Below are 17,248 nucleotides of genomic sequence, written 5' to 3' on the forward strand. Positions count from 1 at the left end.
ACCCCTCTACCCCCGCTGTAGGAACAGTGGCTGGTGTTGCTCCTCCACTTCCATGCAAGAGAAGCAGCATATCCCACCTCTCATCCTCACCTTAGCCCAGGCCTAGCAGCCATCTACTGCCCTTTGCTCCAGCCATAGTTGGCAGCTCTACTCCTGCCTAGGCTTCTGTGGAATTGCATCATGCTCAGCCTGAAGTTGGAGCTTATTCCTGCCCTTCCTGCAGTGTTGTCCTCTGCTCTACCTCCCCCTTGCAAGGCCCAGCCTAGCCCAGGAAGGCCGCTGCCCCATGAAGAGCGAGGATGCACTGCCCCCATCCTTCTAGACAATGCCAGGGACATGTTTCTAACAGATCTCTGTTTATTTGGAGTACACAGTGAGCATGGTGAGGAAGCAGCTTTGCCATCTAGACAGAGTGGTTATTGCTGCGGGCACATTCTCCAGCAACGACAAGGGCATAGGGGAAACGGAAGTGTCTTGCCTACATCTATAAGGCAAAGGCCTGTCCTTTGCCCCCTGCCAAGCTACAGCCACCCCGTTACCACAGGAAAAAAGAGAAGAGAGTGGAGGAGTGCGGAGAAGTGCAATCACTTTGCATAGGAGCCCATCTGTGCTGGGTAGAGGAGCCCAAGAGAGGAGGGGAGCGCGACTGTGTGTGTTGGCAATGTAAAGAAGGATGAAAACATCTGTGAGCAGGATAAATCCCTCCTAAGCCATTCCCACTCCTTCCCACTGAGCAGAGCTCCTCTCTGCTTTGTGGGAGGCAGCTTCCTGGTGGCACCATACTCCTGCCCTGGCCCTGCCAAGGGCTGTGAACAGGAAAAGGGGCAGGAAGAGGGGCAGGGCCAAGTGCCCACAGGAGTTCCAGCCCTGGCCTCAGTGGGAGGAGACATGAACCTGTTGCTGTGGGAAGGCAGTGGCATGATGATTGTGGCATTCCTATGTCCATATGGAGGAGACACCCACTGTCATATATGATCATATGGTGAGGGAGCCCTTAAACATTCAGCGCTTAAGTTATGGGCTTAGTCCTACTGCAGGGCTGAGGGGGGGCTATGGAGGTGGAAGGCATGGGTTCAAGGCCACACAAAAGAAGTCTGTGGGAGGAGGAACCAAATGCTGGTGTCCTGACCCACACAGGACTCCATGCTTTGGTTGTTACCCTTTAGAAAGTGCTTGGTGGTGATGAGTGCAGTGGAAAGAGTATGGGCCTTCCTCCTCACCATGACACACACTCTCCTCCCACTAGGATGCCTCAGGACCCAGCTGCCTCCACTGGAGCAGTGTAATACATGCTGATGCTCCCAGCACACAGGTAACGTGCCAGGAGCAATGGGCCAATGCCGGAGCAACACTGGTTGTTCCCTCCCACCACCCTTTCCCCCACAGCTCCCTGTTCTGTGGCCACACTTGAGCCTGCTCCTTCACTCGCCTCCACAGTGGTTGCCATAAAGCCAGGTACAGTGATGCACAGGCACTCTCGTGGTGCCTGCCCTCCTCCTGTTCTGGGGTGGGGAGAGAGGAGGGAGAACCAGCCCAGAAGAAGAGAAGGGCAGCCCCTGCCTGCCCTGAACCCTGCAAAATGGTCCACAGGAAATTCTGGGGAGAGTCTTGCTGGGAGGCAAGGCAGGACTGGTGGGTCAGCATGGGATGGAGCAAGAGGAGGGAGAGTATCCTGTGTCCATAGATCCAAGGGAGGCACTTGGAGTGGGCCTGGCCCATCGGGGTGTCCTAGCTGCAGTGGATCTGTTGTGGCTCTTAGCCGCACATCGTCAGCAGCAACCACTGCAAAAGAGAGGGAGACAGTATGAGCAGGGGCTGTTGGACTTTCAACATCTCAGTAGCCCTCAGAGAAAGGGAGGTTGAAGCAATCCGCTTTCCCACCTCTCTTGATCTTTCATGGGCTCTTTTCTCACCTTACCCAAGGCGGCAGAGGGCTTTCTGCCTCAGCCCAAAGTCCCCACACCCTCTGGACCCACTGCCCAGGGTTGCTGGGCTGAGCTCTCACCTCAGAGATGTTCATCACAGCAGTGCCGGTGCCCTCGGGGTCCATGCTGCGGAAGAATCCTGCAGGCCACAAGAGTAAGCTGAGCAATATGCCCTTCTCCCCCTGCCCTCCCTGTCATGAAACTGGCACTCACTGAACATGGCCTCCAGCTTGACCAGGCAGCTGACAAAGTTGTCGAAGTCCACACCCATGCTGGAGTCTGCATAGCGAGCCACCACCACCTGATGCAGCTTGTTGTTCAACTTAAAACCTGCAAGGCAGAGAGCAGTCAGCACTCAGGAAAGTCAGAAGAGAATGTGACTCCCAAAGCCACGACCCAAGAGAAGATGCTGAGCCTAGACTTAGGAAGAAGGGATGCTCTCCACAGAGCTACAGACCACTGCTAGATGAACAGTTAAGCTCTGGATCAGACCCTACAGCTTGGTAGTGGACAGAAGTTGGGACCATCTTGCTTGGATCCCTGGCCCAAAGCTTGCCAGCATTCAGTGTGGCTGGGTTGGAGAGAACCCAGATCAGATGTGGCCACAATCCCCCCACCACAACAGATTGACTGAAAGAATGCAACAAAGGCCAGTCTTGCACTTCTCCCCAGCACTGGATGGGGGCCCCATAAGTGTTCCACAACAGGAACCCCATTCCTTCACCCCCATCCCAGCCTCATCCTTCTCTACACCTACCTGCTGACTCTAGAGCCATGCGCATTTCATATGAGCTCATGGTGCCTGATTTATCCAGGTCGTGCTGACGGAAGATAGTCTGCAGAAAAACCACAGAGGATGTAAAGGGGAGGCTCTCTCCCTTTCTCCACTCTGGTCATTCCCTTGCACTGTTTCCCTCTGTGCCGTGCATTGTGCCCCAACTCTCCTTACCAGCCAGCTCCGGATCTTGTTCCACAGGATCTGGAACTCCACCAGCCCAAGGCGGGCGCTACCATCTTTCTGGGGAGCAGCAGGTCAAGAAAAAAAAAGGAAAAAAAAAAGAAAAGAAGCCAGCAAAAGGGGTGGAATAAAGGATATCCTGAGGCAAAGCAATCAGATCCTAACCATCTTGGATGAGAAAGGGCCTTTCAGCCAGACCACATTCAATCTGGCCAGTTCCTTTTTGACTTCCTCTCTCCTTCCTGCACCATAAGCAAGATCGGAGCCCACAACCCATCAGGGAAAGTGCAATGCTTAGAACAACTGCTGTGCCACTCCCCAGAAAGGGCTCCATTTCTGCTCTGCACAGCACTTTGCTGCAATGTTTTCAGAGCAACAGTAGGCTGGCACACAGCTAGAAGGATGTTGCAGTGCCAGACTAGAGGAGGAGGCTGGGGTAGAGGGATAGCTCCAAACCCTAATTGCATGTCCTTATGCAAGCAGGAACATAGACTGCTGCTGCAATTGCTTTATACTCCTCATTTTTAAATCACCTGTCACAACGGTTTTGGCAAGAGGACACCCTTTTTTCCCTTGCAGTAATGCCTCAAAGCCTACATGGTGTCATAGCTTATCATCCTTGGGTGAAGCAGGACCTCTACCTGGTATTTGTGAGCCCATGGAGGGGTGAAGCATCAGGTCCAGGGCAGAAGGTTGAAAGCATGAGCACAGCCACGCTGGGGTTCTCGCAGCAGAGAGGGAGCAGGCCAGAGCCAGGAGAACTCACAGCCCTTTTCAGGAAACCAGCTATTGTAGCCCAGATGGTCCAAAGACCTACAGGCTAACTCCACAGATACATGTAGCAGACATCCCTAAAGCCTGTATAGCGCAGTTGCAAGGACCCCTTCCTTGCCCCACTTGAAGGGCCAGCTCAGATCCCACCACAGCTCCTGTGGAGAAGCTTCCCTTGCCACAAGACTGAGTGCTAGGGAAGCTGGCCCTTGCCCACAGTGCTGAGAGGATACATCCATCAAATTGACCATATTGCGGCAAGAATCCAGGCTGAATCCATCTGTCTTCAAATCTTTGTCTGAGGAGGGAAGGAGGAGAGAGATTACACACATCAAAACATGACCTGTCAAAAAGGTCAGGGCCATTGGGAGAAAGAGCAGCACTTACGCCTAGCGATGACTCTGTTCAGGATAGTCCTGAGCTCAAAGACACTGATTTCCATGTCCTGCAGCAAGAACAGAGTTATCAATACCCTTGCCTGCACTCTCCTCCCCCTTCTCCTTCTCCCAGTGGGACTGGAGGGCTGCTCTCCATCCCACTTGTGGCCCTTTCTCCATTGCTGCCCGAACACCTCCACCTTATTCACAAAACACCAGTGTGCTGTGAAGTTTCCTGCACACCTAGAATGGTTCAGGCCATGGCTGGACTCCCCTTCCCCAAGAAAGGGAGTCCAGCTGGACTCCCTTTCCCTTTTCTCTAGGTATGCCACTCCTGGGGAGAGCAGAGCCAAGCTGTTGCTATTTGTCTGCAACACTGGGACTGAGTAAGTTTAGGGTGGATAGGAGCTTGCTGGCTGGGAAGAAGTAGGTGGCACCAGAAGACCCCAGGATGTCCAAGAGCCTCCAGGAGCCCTGCCTCAGGGAAGCCCCTCCAGTCTGTGCAGCACTAACAGCCAGAAGCCCTATCCCTTCCCCAGGCTTCCCAAAGCATGGTGCAGCCATACCCACCTCCCCTGCCAGCTGCTGGAACATGCTCTTGAAGCCATCCTCTATGTCATCTTCAGAAATTTCCTCCTGAGGTGACACAAGCCAGAAGAAGAGGTCAGTCAACAAAAACAGGCACTGCCCTTTCCCCGAGGCTCAGCAAACTCATGCTGGAAGAGAAGCTCTTCTCATCTTTGTTCCCTCCCATGTCCCCATTACCTTGACACCTCCAGCCACAGCAATAGCCCAAATCCACACATCAGCTCCTGCCCACAGCTTCCCCTTCCTCCAAGCCCCAGAGCCTCAGCACTAATTGAATGAGAGTAGTAGGTCTTACCTCATCTCCCAGATCTGCTGAGATCTCCTCGTCCAGCTCCCTGGGGACACAAAGGGGGAAAACAGTGATGAGAGGGCAGTGGGTCCCTGGCCAGCAGGCTGCCTGCAGAGGAGGAGTCTCCCACAACTCCCACAAGGGGTCCTCCTTGCCCAGGCAGGCTGGCCTGTGCTGCGATGTTCCCCTGGCCAGGCTGGGGGCAGAGATGAAGCAGGAGGTTTAGAGGAAGAGACTCACGCCGTGTCTGACTGTTTCTCGGTGAAGACCCGCAAGACGAAGTCGGCCTCCTTGTGTGGCTCAAAGGTGGAGGGCACAACGATGTACTCTCCAGGAGGCAGCCGGATCTGGTTGCTCACCTCCCGCAGGTTGATGAAGGTCTCGGATCGTGCCCGTGACTGGTTTCGCAGGAAGAAGTCCTTTTTCATGTGCACATTTTGGCATCCCTGAGCCTGGGGGAGCAAATGCACCCATGGACAATGGCCTAGTTAGAGGCCACAAGAGGGGGATCTGCAGGGAGCAGGGTGACCAAAAACTGCCCAATGGGGGAAAACATGCTTTGCACCAGCCAGCCAACTCAGCAGCTCCTGCTGTAATGGGTCAACCCAACCTGGCCCCGTGCCATGAAGCAAGGTGGTAGCCCAGCAGCACCCACACACTGTGGGCCAGCCTCACCCACACAGCACATTGAGCTGGTACGGAGGTATGACCCTGCTACCCCCCGGCCCAGCAGCTGCTCCACAGAGAGCCCCTCATAGTCCTGCCCTGTGACTCTCTCCCACCCCAGCACAAGGGTGCACTGCATCTTTTAGCACCCAGCCATTATCGGGGCAACTGAAACGCCCATGCCACAGGGTGTGCACACATTTGTGTGCACATGCGTGTGTGTGTGTGCGCACACATGCATTAACCCCTTCCTGCATGCTTTTGTGCTTCTCTCCAAGAGGCAGTGAAGTCCAGTGGCTCAGGACATACCTCTTCAGGGACCTGCAGAGAGGAGAGAAGAGGGAAATCAGAACTTCCCATTCCTGTGTACTCTCTCTTACAGCAGCAAGGAGCACGGGGCGGGGGGAGGCAGGAGAGGGAACGAGGATTTCGTGGAGGCAGGGGAGGACACAACCCATAGCCTGGCCAAAGTGGAATGGAAAGGTGTCCTTGAGAATCACAGTGCCAGCCCCACACAGGGCTGAGCCGGTTCCAAGGAAGCAACAGGGTGGGTGAGATTACCTCGTAGACAGCAAAGCCGATGGTGTGCATGTCGCCGCCCACCCTCCGCTCCCTCCGCCGATGCTTCTGCATTAGGGCCACCAGGAAGCTGCAGGCTACCTCATCGTCCCCAGGGTCATCATCCTCTTCCAGCAGCTTGATCTTAAACTGGGGGTTGATCCAGAACGTGGCTGGAAAGAAAGTAAAGACACATAGGCAACACATCTGCTTCATTCACGGCCAAGCTGTGTGGCTGCTCATGTGGAAGGGAGAGGTACCTGGGTGATTCCTGCAACCCCCAGCTGTGCTCCCACGGCGCCATGTGCCCTCAAACACCTGTGTGTGCCACTTGCTCAACTCATCCTTGGTGAGGGCGTCAGGAGTTAGGTTACAGATCTCCAGCCTGGAGAACTCTCTCATGAAGTCCCGGAAAGACATCCTACAGGAGGCAGAGCAGGGGCTGAAGCCAGAGCACAGCTGGGGAGGAAGGGAGAAGCTCTGAACCCAGCAACTGGTGCTTTCATTAGGTGAACAAAGGAGAGGGGAACTACCCCAGGCCCCTTTCTCAGGGCACTCAGGTGCCCTTTCAGGAACAGCCTCTGCTCAGCCCCTTCATCTCCAGGGGCTGGTCCCCTGGTTCTCCTCCTCAGAAAGGAAAGGGATGAGTTAATTTGAAAGGAAAGAGGGCAGAGCAGGGACAACAGTCCCTGCACAGATGCAAGCTCCCTGCCTATCTCCTTCCATTAAGGCTGGGCATACAGCCACTGCACACAGTGGGAGAAGACAATCCCTCATGCCAGACCACTCTTTCTGAACACAGTTACTCTTTGATTTTCGATTCCCCCCCCCCCCAAAAAAAAACATAAAAAAGAAAAACCGCAACAAAAATGAAAACAAAATCCTGCAGCAGGATTTGCCTAGGTTGGCTGCTCAGTATCTCCACTGGGGACCCCTTTGCTCTTGTGGCTTGAGAAGTACTAAGCAACTTCTTCCTATTTGCTCTGCACTTTCAGCCCCTTTCTCAGAGTTCAGCTTCCCCTTATGACCACCACAAAACATGGAGGCAACATTTTTGGAGAATTAAGTGAGATCAAGATTTTTTACCTTGAGCAGTAATAGCTCACTTAGAGCCCTCTGCTGGGTTTGTGGAATAAGGGATGTTTGTTCTTCCTAGGTATTAATTCGCATTTAGTTGTGCTGAATTTCCTTGAGGGAAAGGAAATTATTAACTAGATCAGATAAGAAAAAAGTTTATGGGCTCTCCAGTAATGAAAACACAGCTAATAAGGACAGGTCATATGTTTCAGGAGAAGCTGGACTGCAGAATCTCTCCCTGGTCCTCTGCTTTTTTCTGAGGTTGATGCTGAAAAACAGGAGCACTTCTCTCCAACACTCACCAGAACTCTCCATCCTCCATTTTCAATTGCAGCTCTTCTCTGTCACTGGGGTCAATGTTGTCCCACTCAGAGGAACTGGTATAGCAGGAGGAAGACAATTAAACAAGGATGTCAAGATGAACTGAGACATTCCTAGCGCTAGGCACTTCACAGCTGGCCCTCAGTGGACCCCCTCTCTAATGCGAAGGGCACCGCACGCTATGAACTAACTACCTGTTGGCAGTGTCACGCAAGAGATGCCTGCTTGTTTTGTGCACAATGTCAGCTGGCCTGCCAGCAGCAGGACTGAAGTACCACATTGTAAGCTCACCCATCGCTCCACGCTCCAGTCCACTCCACCTGACCCCAGGGATTCCTGACGCGGATGAGCTGTTCCTGCTGACCTCGGTAGTTCACCTGGCAGAGGTCAGACCAAAGACATTAAACCCATGCTGCTGGCCACACCATTTTGTTTCCATCATAGCCTCATGCAGCCAACTCACATCTCTGAAGGCTGTGACAGAATAGGCATGGCCTTTAACCAGCTTCTTGAAGGTCACAGCTTCCATATCAAAGGCACTTGTGATCTGAGGAGAATGTGTAAAACTTAAGTGAATGATATTAAATTCATGTCATCCTATCCCAACCCTTTCCCAGCAGGAGCTTTTTCCAGAGAATCACCCCTGCGAAAGAGCAGGTACCAGCTCCTTCTGTTCAAAGGCTGCTGGATGAGGACAATTTCAAGACAACCTCCCTGCTGGAGGACCCAGAGAGCCATCAGGGAATGTCTCAAACTTCAGAAAAACATGAAAAGGGTTTTGTACTTCTGAAACACAGTGCTGTCATCAGCAACACAGAAACATTTTCCATGTAAGCTACAAATCCTAGAGCATGTTACCCAATGGATCGTGGTAGTGCACAGAGATAGTTGTGAGCAACAGCCTCTTCTAGAAAACATGCAGACACCAGCCAGGCATATATTACTGGCAGCAGACCTTAGATCCTGGCAAGCTGCTAAATGTGGCTGGATTGCAGGGGCTATGCACTGCATTGTTTGTGGATGGAAAGGAAGTGGACAGAAAACCCAAGAGTAGCTAATCTGCAGACGTTGACACAAGACATTGCCAGAGTGGTAGGCCAGTCCTCACCCTTCTCAAATCCAGACTACTGAACATTTCCAACTATATCAAAATGAGACCATTTCCAGCAGCTAAACTGTAGCCCCCATGTGTTGTTCCCACTGGGTTGTTGTGCTTGCTCTGAAAAGGATGTACCAGTAAGATGGGGAAGAAGTAACTCCTGCCTGGTAGCCCAGCTAAGGGACTGCCAGCACAGGTTTTGGGGACCCCAGAGGACAGATGTGAGGCCTCGCCTTGACCATCACTGGAGGAGAGTGCTCCTCTTTGAGGAGGAGTGCACCACTTACATCGATGGAGCAGCCCAGCAGGGACCCCCTCTCAAGTGCCTTGCGGATGATGTGGCCCATGTTGCGTGGCGGCCGTTTGAGGTCGTACATCTCTGCCACACCACCGGTGAAGTCTTCAAAGCCCTCAGTGGTGCTGCCCCCGGAGAGTGACTCGTAGCAGCCGTTCAGCCTGAGCACCAGAGGTTATGAGAGGTATATGCAAGGTAACAGGGACACCCCACACTGCTGCTTCCTAGGCACCAGGGTCAGCGAGAGAAGATACCCCCCAGCACACACGCACGCGCGCGCGCACACACACACACACACACACACACGTACTTTTGTCGCCTCCCACCAGCCAGCCACCCATCCATCCTCATGCCTACTGCTGCAGGACTCACTTTGCATAGGCCTTCTCCAGCAGAGCACTCCAGAACTCAGTGCACTCTGCTGAATGCACGAACAGGAGCTCCCCATCCTTGGTGGGCAGCTGGTCATCAACCACCACGTCCACCCACTCGCCAAACTGCCAGATCTGGGGAGGAAAGTGGGAGTGAGTGGGCCAGAGGTACTCTGAGTAGTACCATGCTTCCTGGATAATCCTACCCCAGAGGGATGTGCTCAGATCACAGCCTGTAAGATAGCCCAACCTGCTCCCAGATCACCACTGCAGAAGCTGGGAGCTGCCAGCCTACCTGGAAGTGGAAGATGCCGGCATAATCCTCCTGGAAGCTCTGCCCGTGGGGCACCACGCGGTGCAGGAGCTCCTCGTTGAGCGTGAGGGAGCCAATGGCAGCCAGCAGCCAGCAGTCACCTGGGGAAGGAGAGGAAGCCAGTGTAAGGCATGTGCTGCCATGCCAGCTCCCTGCCATCTCCATAGTTGGGGGACAGTGGTGATGTCGGGCAATGTACAGAAGAGCAGCATACCAGTTTGGGCCCTCCCACTTCAGAAAGTGCATGGGGAAACGGGAAAGGTCCAGCAAAAGGATGTCGAGCTGGCCAGAGGAACGTGCCCTGTGAGAAGAGGCTCAGGGAGCCAGGCTTGTTCAGCCTGCTGAGGCTAGGCAGGACCCACTTCCCATGCACATCCTGTGGGGTCTCTGGGGATACCAAGCCCCTGGGAACACCAGCAGGAAGCCCATGTAACAGCTCTATGGGCACCCTCCCAACCTGACACACTGCGAGTATCCCTCTGTGCTGCCCCTCAGCTGTGCCCACCTTGCTGTTTTCATGTTGAACATCTCTGGGATCTCTGCTGCCATTCCATACCCCTGCCCAAGATCCAGCACAACCAATACCCCTCACCCCTAGCCCATCAAGCATAAAAACAGATGTTTGGACAGAAGGATTAGATCAAGGCATGCAGGGAATGACACTCCCCACCCCCGAAGCCAGGGCCTGTCTCCAGACCATTGTATATGGTCAGCATCAACAGCTCCCTTCTGCAGTCATTTATCAAGACCATCTTGGGTCTCCTTTGTACAACTGCTCTCCATATCTATCATCTTGGCACAGTGCAACTGCACTTTTCATAGAAAAAAATACTTTTTTTCTTTGTTTTCAATCACTGAGCAAGAGGTTTAAACACTTCGGCCCCAACTCCTCGAGTTGTGAGAAGCAACACTGAATATTTTCTTCTAAGTGCTCTTAACCGCAAGTGCTGTTTTAGGCCAGTACTGCTCTTCAAATTCTTTACCTTGGTTCCCCTTTTTCTTTTGCCTTTAAAGTCTGTCATACTCTAGCCTCTAGCCTGGATAACCCATGCTGCACTGTGGTTTGACAAAATGGCATCCCTGGCTTTGGCTTCTTAATGACCAATTAAAAAACACCACAATGCTCTGTGCTGTTACTTGCTCCAGCTACTGCCTCAAGTTTGTTCAAATAACCCGGATGCATTAAGTGTGGTCAGTCTGGAACCAATGAGCTATGATAAGATGCACAATATTCACAAAGTGCTCAACTTGATCCAAATCAGGAACATCTCCCTGACTCAATACCCTTTGCTGCCTCCAGGCTTGGAGATCACTCCTGGTAGAAGGACGAATCACCGCTTGTACTGCATAGCTCTCCTTGCAATTCTCTTCTGCCACACAGTGCTGCTTTGCAAGCACTGTCATGACTAGCACCTCACCTCAGTTTATTACTCCCTGCTGTCATTTATCACCATCTATCAAGGCAGAGATCTTGGAATAGCTCCTGCTGTTGTTGTAAGCATGTCAGGCACAGATCCACTCGGCATCTCCCTTGATCTTAGCACAGTCAGGCTGTACATCCAGGCTGTACATTCATCAACCCATGCTCACAGGTTCCTAACTTGGCACTAGCAGAAGTCACAAAGTGTCCCCCACCTTTCTAAACTAAACAGGAAGGCAATCTTGGGTACAGAGATGGGGGCACTAGGCTGAAATGAAAGTGTGCTGTGAAACCGGTCTGTTCTCAGCATGTGCCTTACACAAACGTCTGTTCTCCAACCAAGTCAACCCTATGCAGCCACTGTTCTCTAGACTGAGGACAGGTCTCCAGCACTTACCCAGAGCCCCCTGGCAGATATCTGTCCGTGTTGCACCACCAACAATGAACTGAGGGTCATCCACTAATTCCTAGAGGAGGAAGAGAAAACTGGATGCTAGTCCTGGATCTAGCAGGGCCTGTAGTTCTACTGGGCTTGCACCAGTGGTGCCCCAGGTTACACACCCTCAGAAGCCCCAGTTACTGAAGGCGACACATCCATGCCATGCTATCTAGAAGCAATGACGTAGCCCACTCATTTCAAAGCCCAAGGTCTGATGCCCAGAAGGAAAACAGGCTTGCTAGACATAATATTCTTTTGAGCCAACACTCATTAAGTATTGCCCTAAACCCTTGGGAAAGGAGGCTAGGAAGCACTTGAGAGATTTGGAGCATGGAGACCAGCAGGCCAGTGCCAAGTTGCAGATTGGCAAACCATGTTAGTGCAGATATTGCAGATGAGGGTCACCAGCCCAACCCAAGGAGAAGCAAGCCTGATACTTACTGAAGGACGCTTCCACTCCACTCCCCGCGTCTTGCTGGAGTGCGGCCCCAGCTCCTTAAAACCAAGGGCTGAGGGGGAAGCTGGGAACTGGGGGTCCCTAAAGAGGGTACCACTCTCAAGACACTCCTGCTTGAGGGCCTCATAGTCCTGGTTGAGATACTTGATGGCATTATGGTGTTGGCCAACACCCTCTGCTTTCAGGCGGTCCCTCTGCAGCCGGGCAGCAATTCCCCCGAAGGGCATCATGACTGGACACTGGCAGCACTTTCCTCAGCTCTGCTCCCTGCAATAAAACAGGCACCACAAGGCTGAGGCAGGGTCCCCTGACAGAGAGAGAGAGGTGGTCCAGGGCACCTAGAAACAAAAAATGTGAGCGAATGCCTGCAGGAGCAACGTTTGCAGCAGATGGTAAGGCAAGAGGTGCAGAGCCATGGTAGGAAGCCCAGGGCTGGTGGGAGCTAATGCACTCCAGGGGGAAAGTTGGTAGTCTCACACAGCAGCAGGCCATTGTGTGCAGCTGCTCCTTTGAGGAAGTGGGGGAGACCCAGTTCCCTGTCTTCCCCACTGTGGGACCTCCTCTATCAGCATTGCTCCGAGGCAGCACGAGCAGTGCCCAGCCAAGCCACCAACATGAAAAGCACCCCTGGGTGAGCACACACGCTGCAAGGATCTCCCGGGATCCCATCTTCAACACAAACTGCAGTGGTTCTCTGTGCAGAACTGGGTCATGGCCTCCCACCCAGCCTGTTCCCACTATCTTTAGCATAAGACACTGAACAAGGAGAGCAGTGCTGATCCCAGCCGGAAAGGAAACGGAGCTGGGGAGCAGCCTGCTGGCAGCACCGCAGAGTACTCTCCAGCTCGCAATGGCCGAGCACGGAGGAATTTCAGGCACATTCCGCCTCCAGAAGCATGTCCTCCAAACTGCTAGGCTGGCCATGCTCCTGGCTGCTGCCCATCTCTTATCTGGGCCTCTCCAGGGCATTCCCTGTAGGGCTTGGGCACTCAAACCCCCATCTCCTCAGCACAGCCATCTGCATGGGGCAGACTCTCCCTGCTCCGGTTTCTGACTCATCCCCGCACATCCCAGCCGGGAAGGAGCCAGTAGCTGCTGTGCCCCAGCGCCTCTCTCGCTCAAAGGAGGCTGTGGCTGCCTGAGCACTGAGTCAGTAGAGGCAGGGAAGGGAAGGGAGGAGCCCTCGGGGCGGGTGGGGGGTGGGAGTAGAGACAACGTCTATCTGTAATGCAAACGGAGGGAAGGAAGAGGTGGGACGGCCCTTCCTCAGCACGCAGGGTGACTCAAGCATCACTCACGGCGAGCAGGCTTCTGGGAAGCCGTGTCCCGCACTGGGTAGCGCTCCCCAAGCACAACAGGCCGCAAAGAGGAGCCCTCCTGGGACATCTGCCTGTCTCCTCAGACACCCTTTGGCCTCAGTCAGACCAGAATGTCTTGCAAAAGGGACATGCAGGCAGCAGGGTGCCCACGGTGTGAGGACCGCATCTGGTCCAGGAGACCACGGCAGGCCCCACAGCGCCTTTCTGCCCCTCCAGCCTCTTGTCCCAGCAAAGGTCCTGCCACACCCCCTCCTCCTGGTGGGTTTAACCAGCAGCAGCTCACTGCTGGTCCCCCAAATCGATAAGATACAGCTCTCCTGCATGTCTGGCCCCACGGCCCTGCCCTGCTCTACCCACTCAGCAAGGCAAGCCCTAGCACACCACACTGCTCCCAGCTGCCCTGAGCCCCGCTCAGCAATCCATGGTGCCAAGGGCTAGCACTGACACCCAAGGCCTGTGGAGCAGGTGCCACCACCACAGATCCACTGCAGTTGTAGCTCATCTTGCCCCCCTGCCCCAAAGTATCTCTGCTCCACCTTGCGTGTGGCAGGACTAACCTTCCCAACATCCCTTCCTGCATCCCAATAGCGGGATGCAACCTGGCTCTGAAGGGGTATCTCTCCCTAGCCTGGTAGTACTGTGATAATCAGGGATGACAGGCAACACTGAAAAGAGTGCAAGCTCTTGGCATCTGCTTTGCTATCAGTGTAGTATCAGGTGGGAAAGCAGACTTCCTAATCCAAAGAACTACCCAGAAGCTTTTCTGGGGGAGAATCTACTCTTCCCCATTACCCCTGCTGCTCTGGGTTACCCTAAACTCATTGCCTTTCTCCAAAGTAATACCACCCTCTTCTTTCCTCTATGACAGCCCCGATCCCATCTCTGCCCCAGGAGCCATCACTCTTGAGTGTCCCATACCATCTCCTCCCTCTGCTCCCAGTTTGGTTCCATTTTGTACCCAAGACCACTACAGCCTCTCACTCTCCCAGCAGTGAGGACTGTCTTTCCCACAAAGCTGGTGGGATACTTCCTCCAATCTGAATGGCTAGGCAGAGCTGAGAAGGACCGTGGGAGGAAGTATCCCAAACAGCCATCCACACAGCCTTCAGCTTCTGCTTCACAACTTCCCCAGCCTCCCGCCTTGCCGTGCTCTGGCAGGCCCAGATACAGCTGCAGGTGTGCTTGGCAGTGCGTGCTAATCCTAGGCCAAGCAACATCCCTGGGGCATGGAGAATGCCTTGGATCTGGTTCCTCCTCCAGCAGGGCCTTGGCAGGGCATCAACTCACCTAGGCCATGGACCCTGCCAGCAAGGCTCACTGCTGCACTGGAGGGCATGGGTGTCAAGGCTCAGCACTGCAGAAGCATCCTTCACCAGCTCCCTCTCCATAGGGCTCAATGCCTGAGGTCTTGAGGATGTACAAGTAACCAGCACCCTCCTCTCAGTTGCTCCCTAATGCTCAGCACCAAAAAAAAAAAAAAAAGTTGCTGGCATCATCTCTCCTCTCCTTCACCCCAGGCATCTGCAAAGTGGTTACAACTGCAAAGCTAATCACACCACAGCCTGCCAGAGGATACAGGAACTCTCTCTTCCTGCAATCTGCAGGCTGCCCGCAGCCTCTCCCACCTTGTCTTCAGGTCTCTCTGTTAACCTACCTGTATTTTCCTCACCCACATCTGCCCCTGTGAGGAGATCAGCGGTCTTCCCTTGGCCTCTCCACCCTGCCCCCAAGCACCAGACAAGGCTTTGGACATGCTGAGCTGTGTGCAGCTGGGGCAGGGGCACCATGCAAGTTATTCTTAGCCCTGTTACTCAAAATACTCTGGAAGGCTGTGCTCTCCACAGACAGAAAAATAAAGAACGTTGGCAGACTGAGATCATGCAAGTGCAGAAGGAGCATTTCAGACCCCAGGCTAGGATAGGGACCAGACTAGTCCCTAAACAAATGGGGTGAGAATAAGTCACTTAAGAGGCCTTCCCCATGCCGACGCAGACACAGCAGGTCCTCTAAGCAGGAGGAAAATTTACACAGCGATTCAGAGAAAAACCAAGCCCATTAGCCCTACAGGATAGCCCACCTTTCCAAACCAGGCAGCCTGCATGCTGGCCAGTCATGATATGATACTTTTTAGCATCAGACATCTCTGATGCCTAGACTGCCTAGACAGAAAGACATGTTGGTCCCCACAAGGCCATAGCATCTCTCATACCTTAGCGCATACAGAAAAACTAGGGCCTCCTGTATAGCATCAACCTTGAGGTCCATCCAAAATTTCTGTGGACCTCCAGGTCAACAGCTGCAATAGGAGACCAGAGAGCAGGGCAGAGTGTATGGACCAGAGCAGAGCTTCTATCTGTCCTGGTCCAATGCTGGTGAAGGCAACACAAGACCTTGACAGCTTGCTCATCTCCAAACACCACAACTACTCAATGCAGTGACTGCTCTGGGGATCTCCTGTCTCTGTCATCTGACATTACTCTCTTCCTCAATGCCAGCCCTGTTGTCTCAATGCTTGCAGCGTGCCTGCCCTGGTGCTGCTGGGACAGCCTGCTCTGTCCTGCTGGACTCCTGACCCAGCAGCGCTCCAGCACACCCTGGTGCACACTCCACTTGCAGGAGGGAGTCAAAACTGTTTATAGAAATGCTTCCTTATGTTATACTGGGGCAACTCTCAGTCACTTTCCAGGCACCAGATGAGCAAGATCCCCAGTTCCCCATTTCTCTGCTTTCCCACAACCCCTTGACTCAACGTGGCTACCATAGCATGAGCCCACTACAATAAACGTTGGCCAACCATCTATGCAAGCCTTGACTCCCTGCCAACCCTCCAGACTGCATTACAGGCTGCAGTGATACCCAGTTTACTTTCTGTCATGACTGGGAAGACTCCCAGCCACTGCAGCCACGACTGCATTATCTAGCAGAGATGAGAAAGAAAAAAGGTCTGCGCAACTAGAAAGAGCAATGGGGCATGGACCCCACCGCAGGCACGGTTCACAAGGCCAGCTCAGACCACAGTGCACAAGGGCCTTCAGCGCCCTACGCAGCCCCCGCAGCTTCCCGACCCAAAACCGCACCCCACGGCACCGCGCCCCACCGCGCCGCCCCTCCACGCCCCGACGGCCGGGGAGGCAGCGGGCCGCCCCGCGGCAGCGCAGGGGCGCAGCGCCCGGGGGCAGCGGGCCGCCCCGGCCCCGCGGCCGGGGCCGCCCGCAGCCCTTCCGCAGCGGCGCCACCGGGCACGGTGCCGCAGCTCCGGGCCCAGCCCGCCCGCGCCGCCCCCCACCTTCGGGCCGCCTCCCCGGGCGCGGCTCGGCGCGGCTCCCCCCGGCCGCCAGGCGGGCGGGGGTCCCCAGAAAGGGGGGGACACTCACGGTGCGCGCAGGCTGCCGCTGCCCTACCCGGCCCTGCCCGGCTCGGCTCGGCCCGGCCCGGCCCCGCTCCGCGGAAGGTGGGGTTTCGCGGCGCAGGATGTGCAGACGGCTCAGATTGAGCGAGGGCGGGGGAATTAAAGGCGCAGCGGCCGGCGGTCCCGCGGCTCCCCGCCCCGACGGGCGGGCGAAGCCGCTCTGCCGCCGGGGCGGGCAGCGGCGGTGCCGCGGGCCTGGCCGCCTCTGCCCGCGGGCACGGGGCGCCGCGGGCCCTGAGCTCGCTGAGCAAGCGTCAGAGCCCGGGGCTGACCCGGTAGCTGGCCCTGTGGTGAGCAGGTCTCGGGCAGGAGGGACCTCCTGAGGTTCCTTGCCCTGAAATGTCCCCTGACCCTGCGCTCGGGGTGCACAGACAGCTCAGGCAGGGCGAGAGCTCAGGCAGGGCGAGGCTGGAGCACCTCCAGCAGTGCTGTCTCAGCCTCACCAAAGGCACCCGTGCATTGGCTCCCTTGTTGGGTGCAAAGGGCTTCAGGCACACACAGGCCACAGCTGGGAATGGAAGGAGAATTGGGAAGCAGTTTCCCCCTGGGAAGGAGTTGGTGGATGATGAGACAGCAAGCCACCAGCTCCTGGGGTA

General features: G+C 54.8%; 1 protein-coding gene across 2 annotated transcripts; it reads right to left on the minus strand.

Annotated features, from left to right (window-relative positions):
* Positions 1–339: 339 nt before the first annotated feature.
* CAPN11 (calpain 11) lies at positions 340–16,711 on the minus strand. Of its 2 annotated transcripts, XM_062572000.1 has the most exons (23): positions 16,618–16,708; positions 14,531–14,694; positions 11,909–12,191; positions 11,426–11,495; positions 9,591–9,709; positions 9,297–9,430; positions 8,917–9,085; positions 7,994–8,077; positions 7,822–7,907; positions 7,512–7,586; positions 6,393–6,553; positions 6,136–6,305; positions 5,884–5,895; positions 5,149–5,360; positions 4,915–4,954; positions 4,602–4,667; positions 4,042–4,099; positions 3,888–3,952; positions 2,875–2,943; positions 2,683–2,761; positions 2,139–2,255; positions 2,006–2,064; positions 340–1,782 (listed from the first exon to the last, which is right to left on the minus strand). In XM_062572000.1, the coding sequence occupies exons 3-23, from the start codon at positions 12,152–12,154 to the stop codon at positions 1,756–1,758; spliced, it is 2,118 nt and encodes a 705-aa protein (XP_062427984.1). In that variant the 5' UTR covers positions 12,155–12,191; positions 14,531–14,694; positions 16,618–16,708; the 3' UTR covers positions 340–1,755. The 2 variants fall into 2 exon arrangements, with proteins under 2 accessions (XP_062427984.1, XP_062427983.1); XM_062571999.1 differs by lacking the exon at positions 14,531–14,694 and having other exon boundaries at positions 16,618–16,711.
* Positions 16,712–17,248: the final 537 nt, after the last annotated feature.

Source organism: Rhea pennata, chromosome 3 (assembly GCF_028389875.1).
Source record: "Rhea pennata isolate bPtePen1 chromosome 3, bPtePen1.pri, whole genome shotgun sequence".
Taxonomy (NCBI): domain Eukaryota; kingdom Metazoa; phylum Chordata; class Aves; order Rheiformes; family Rheidae; genus Rhea; species Rhea pennata.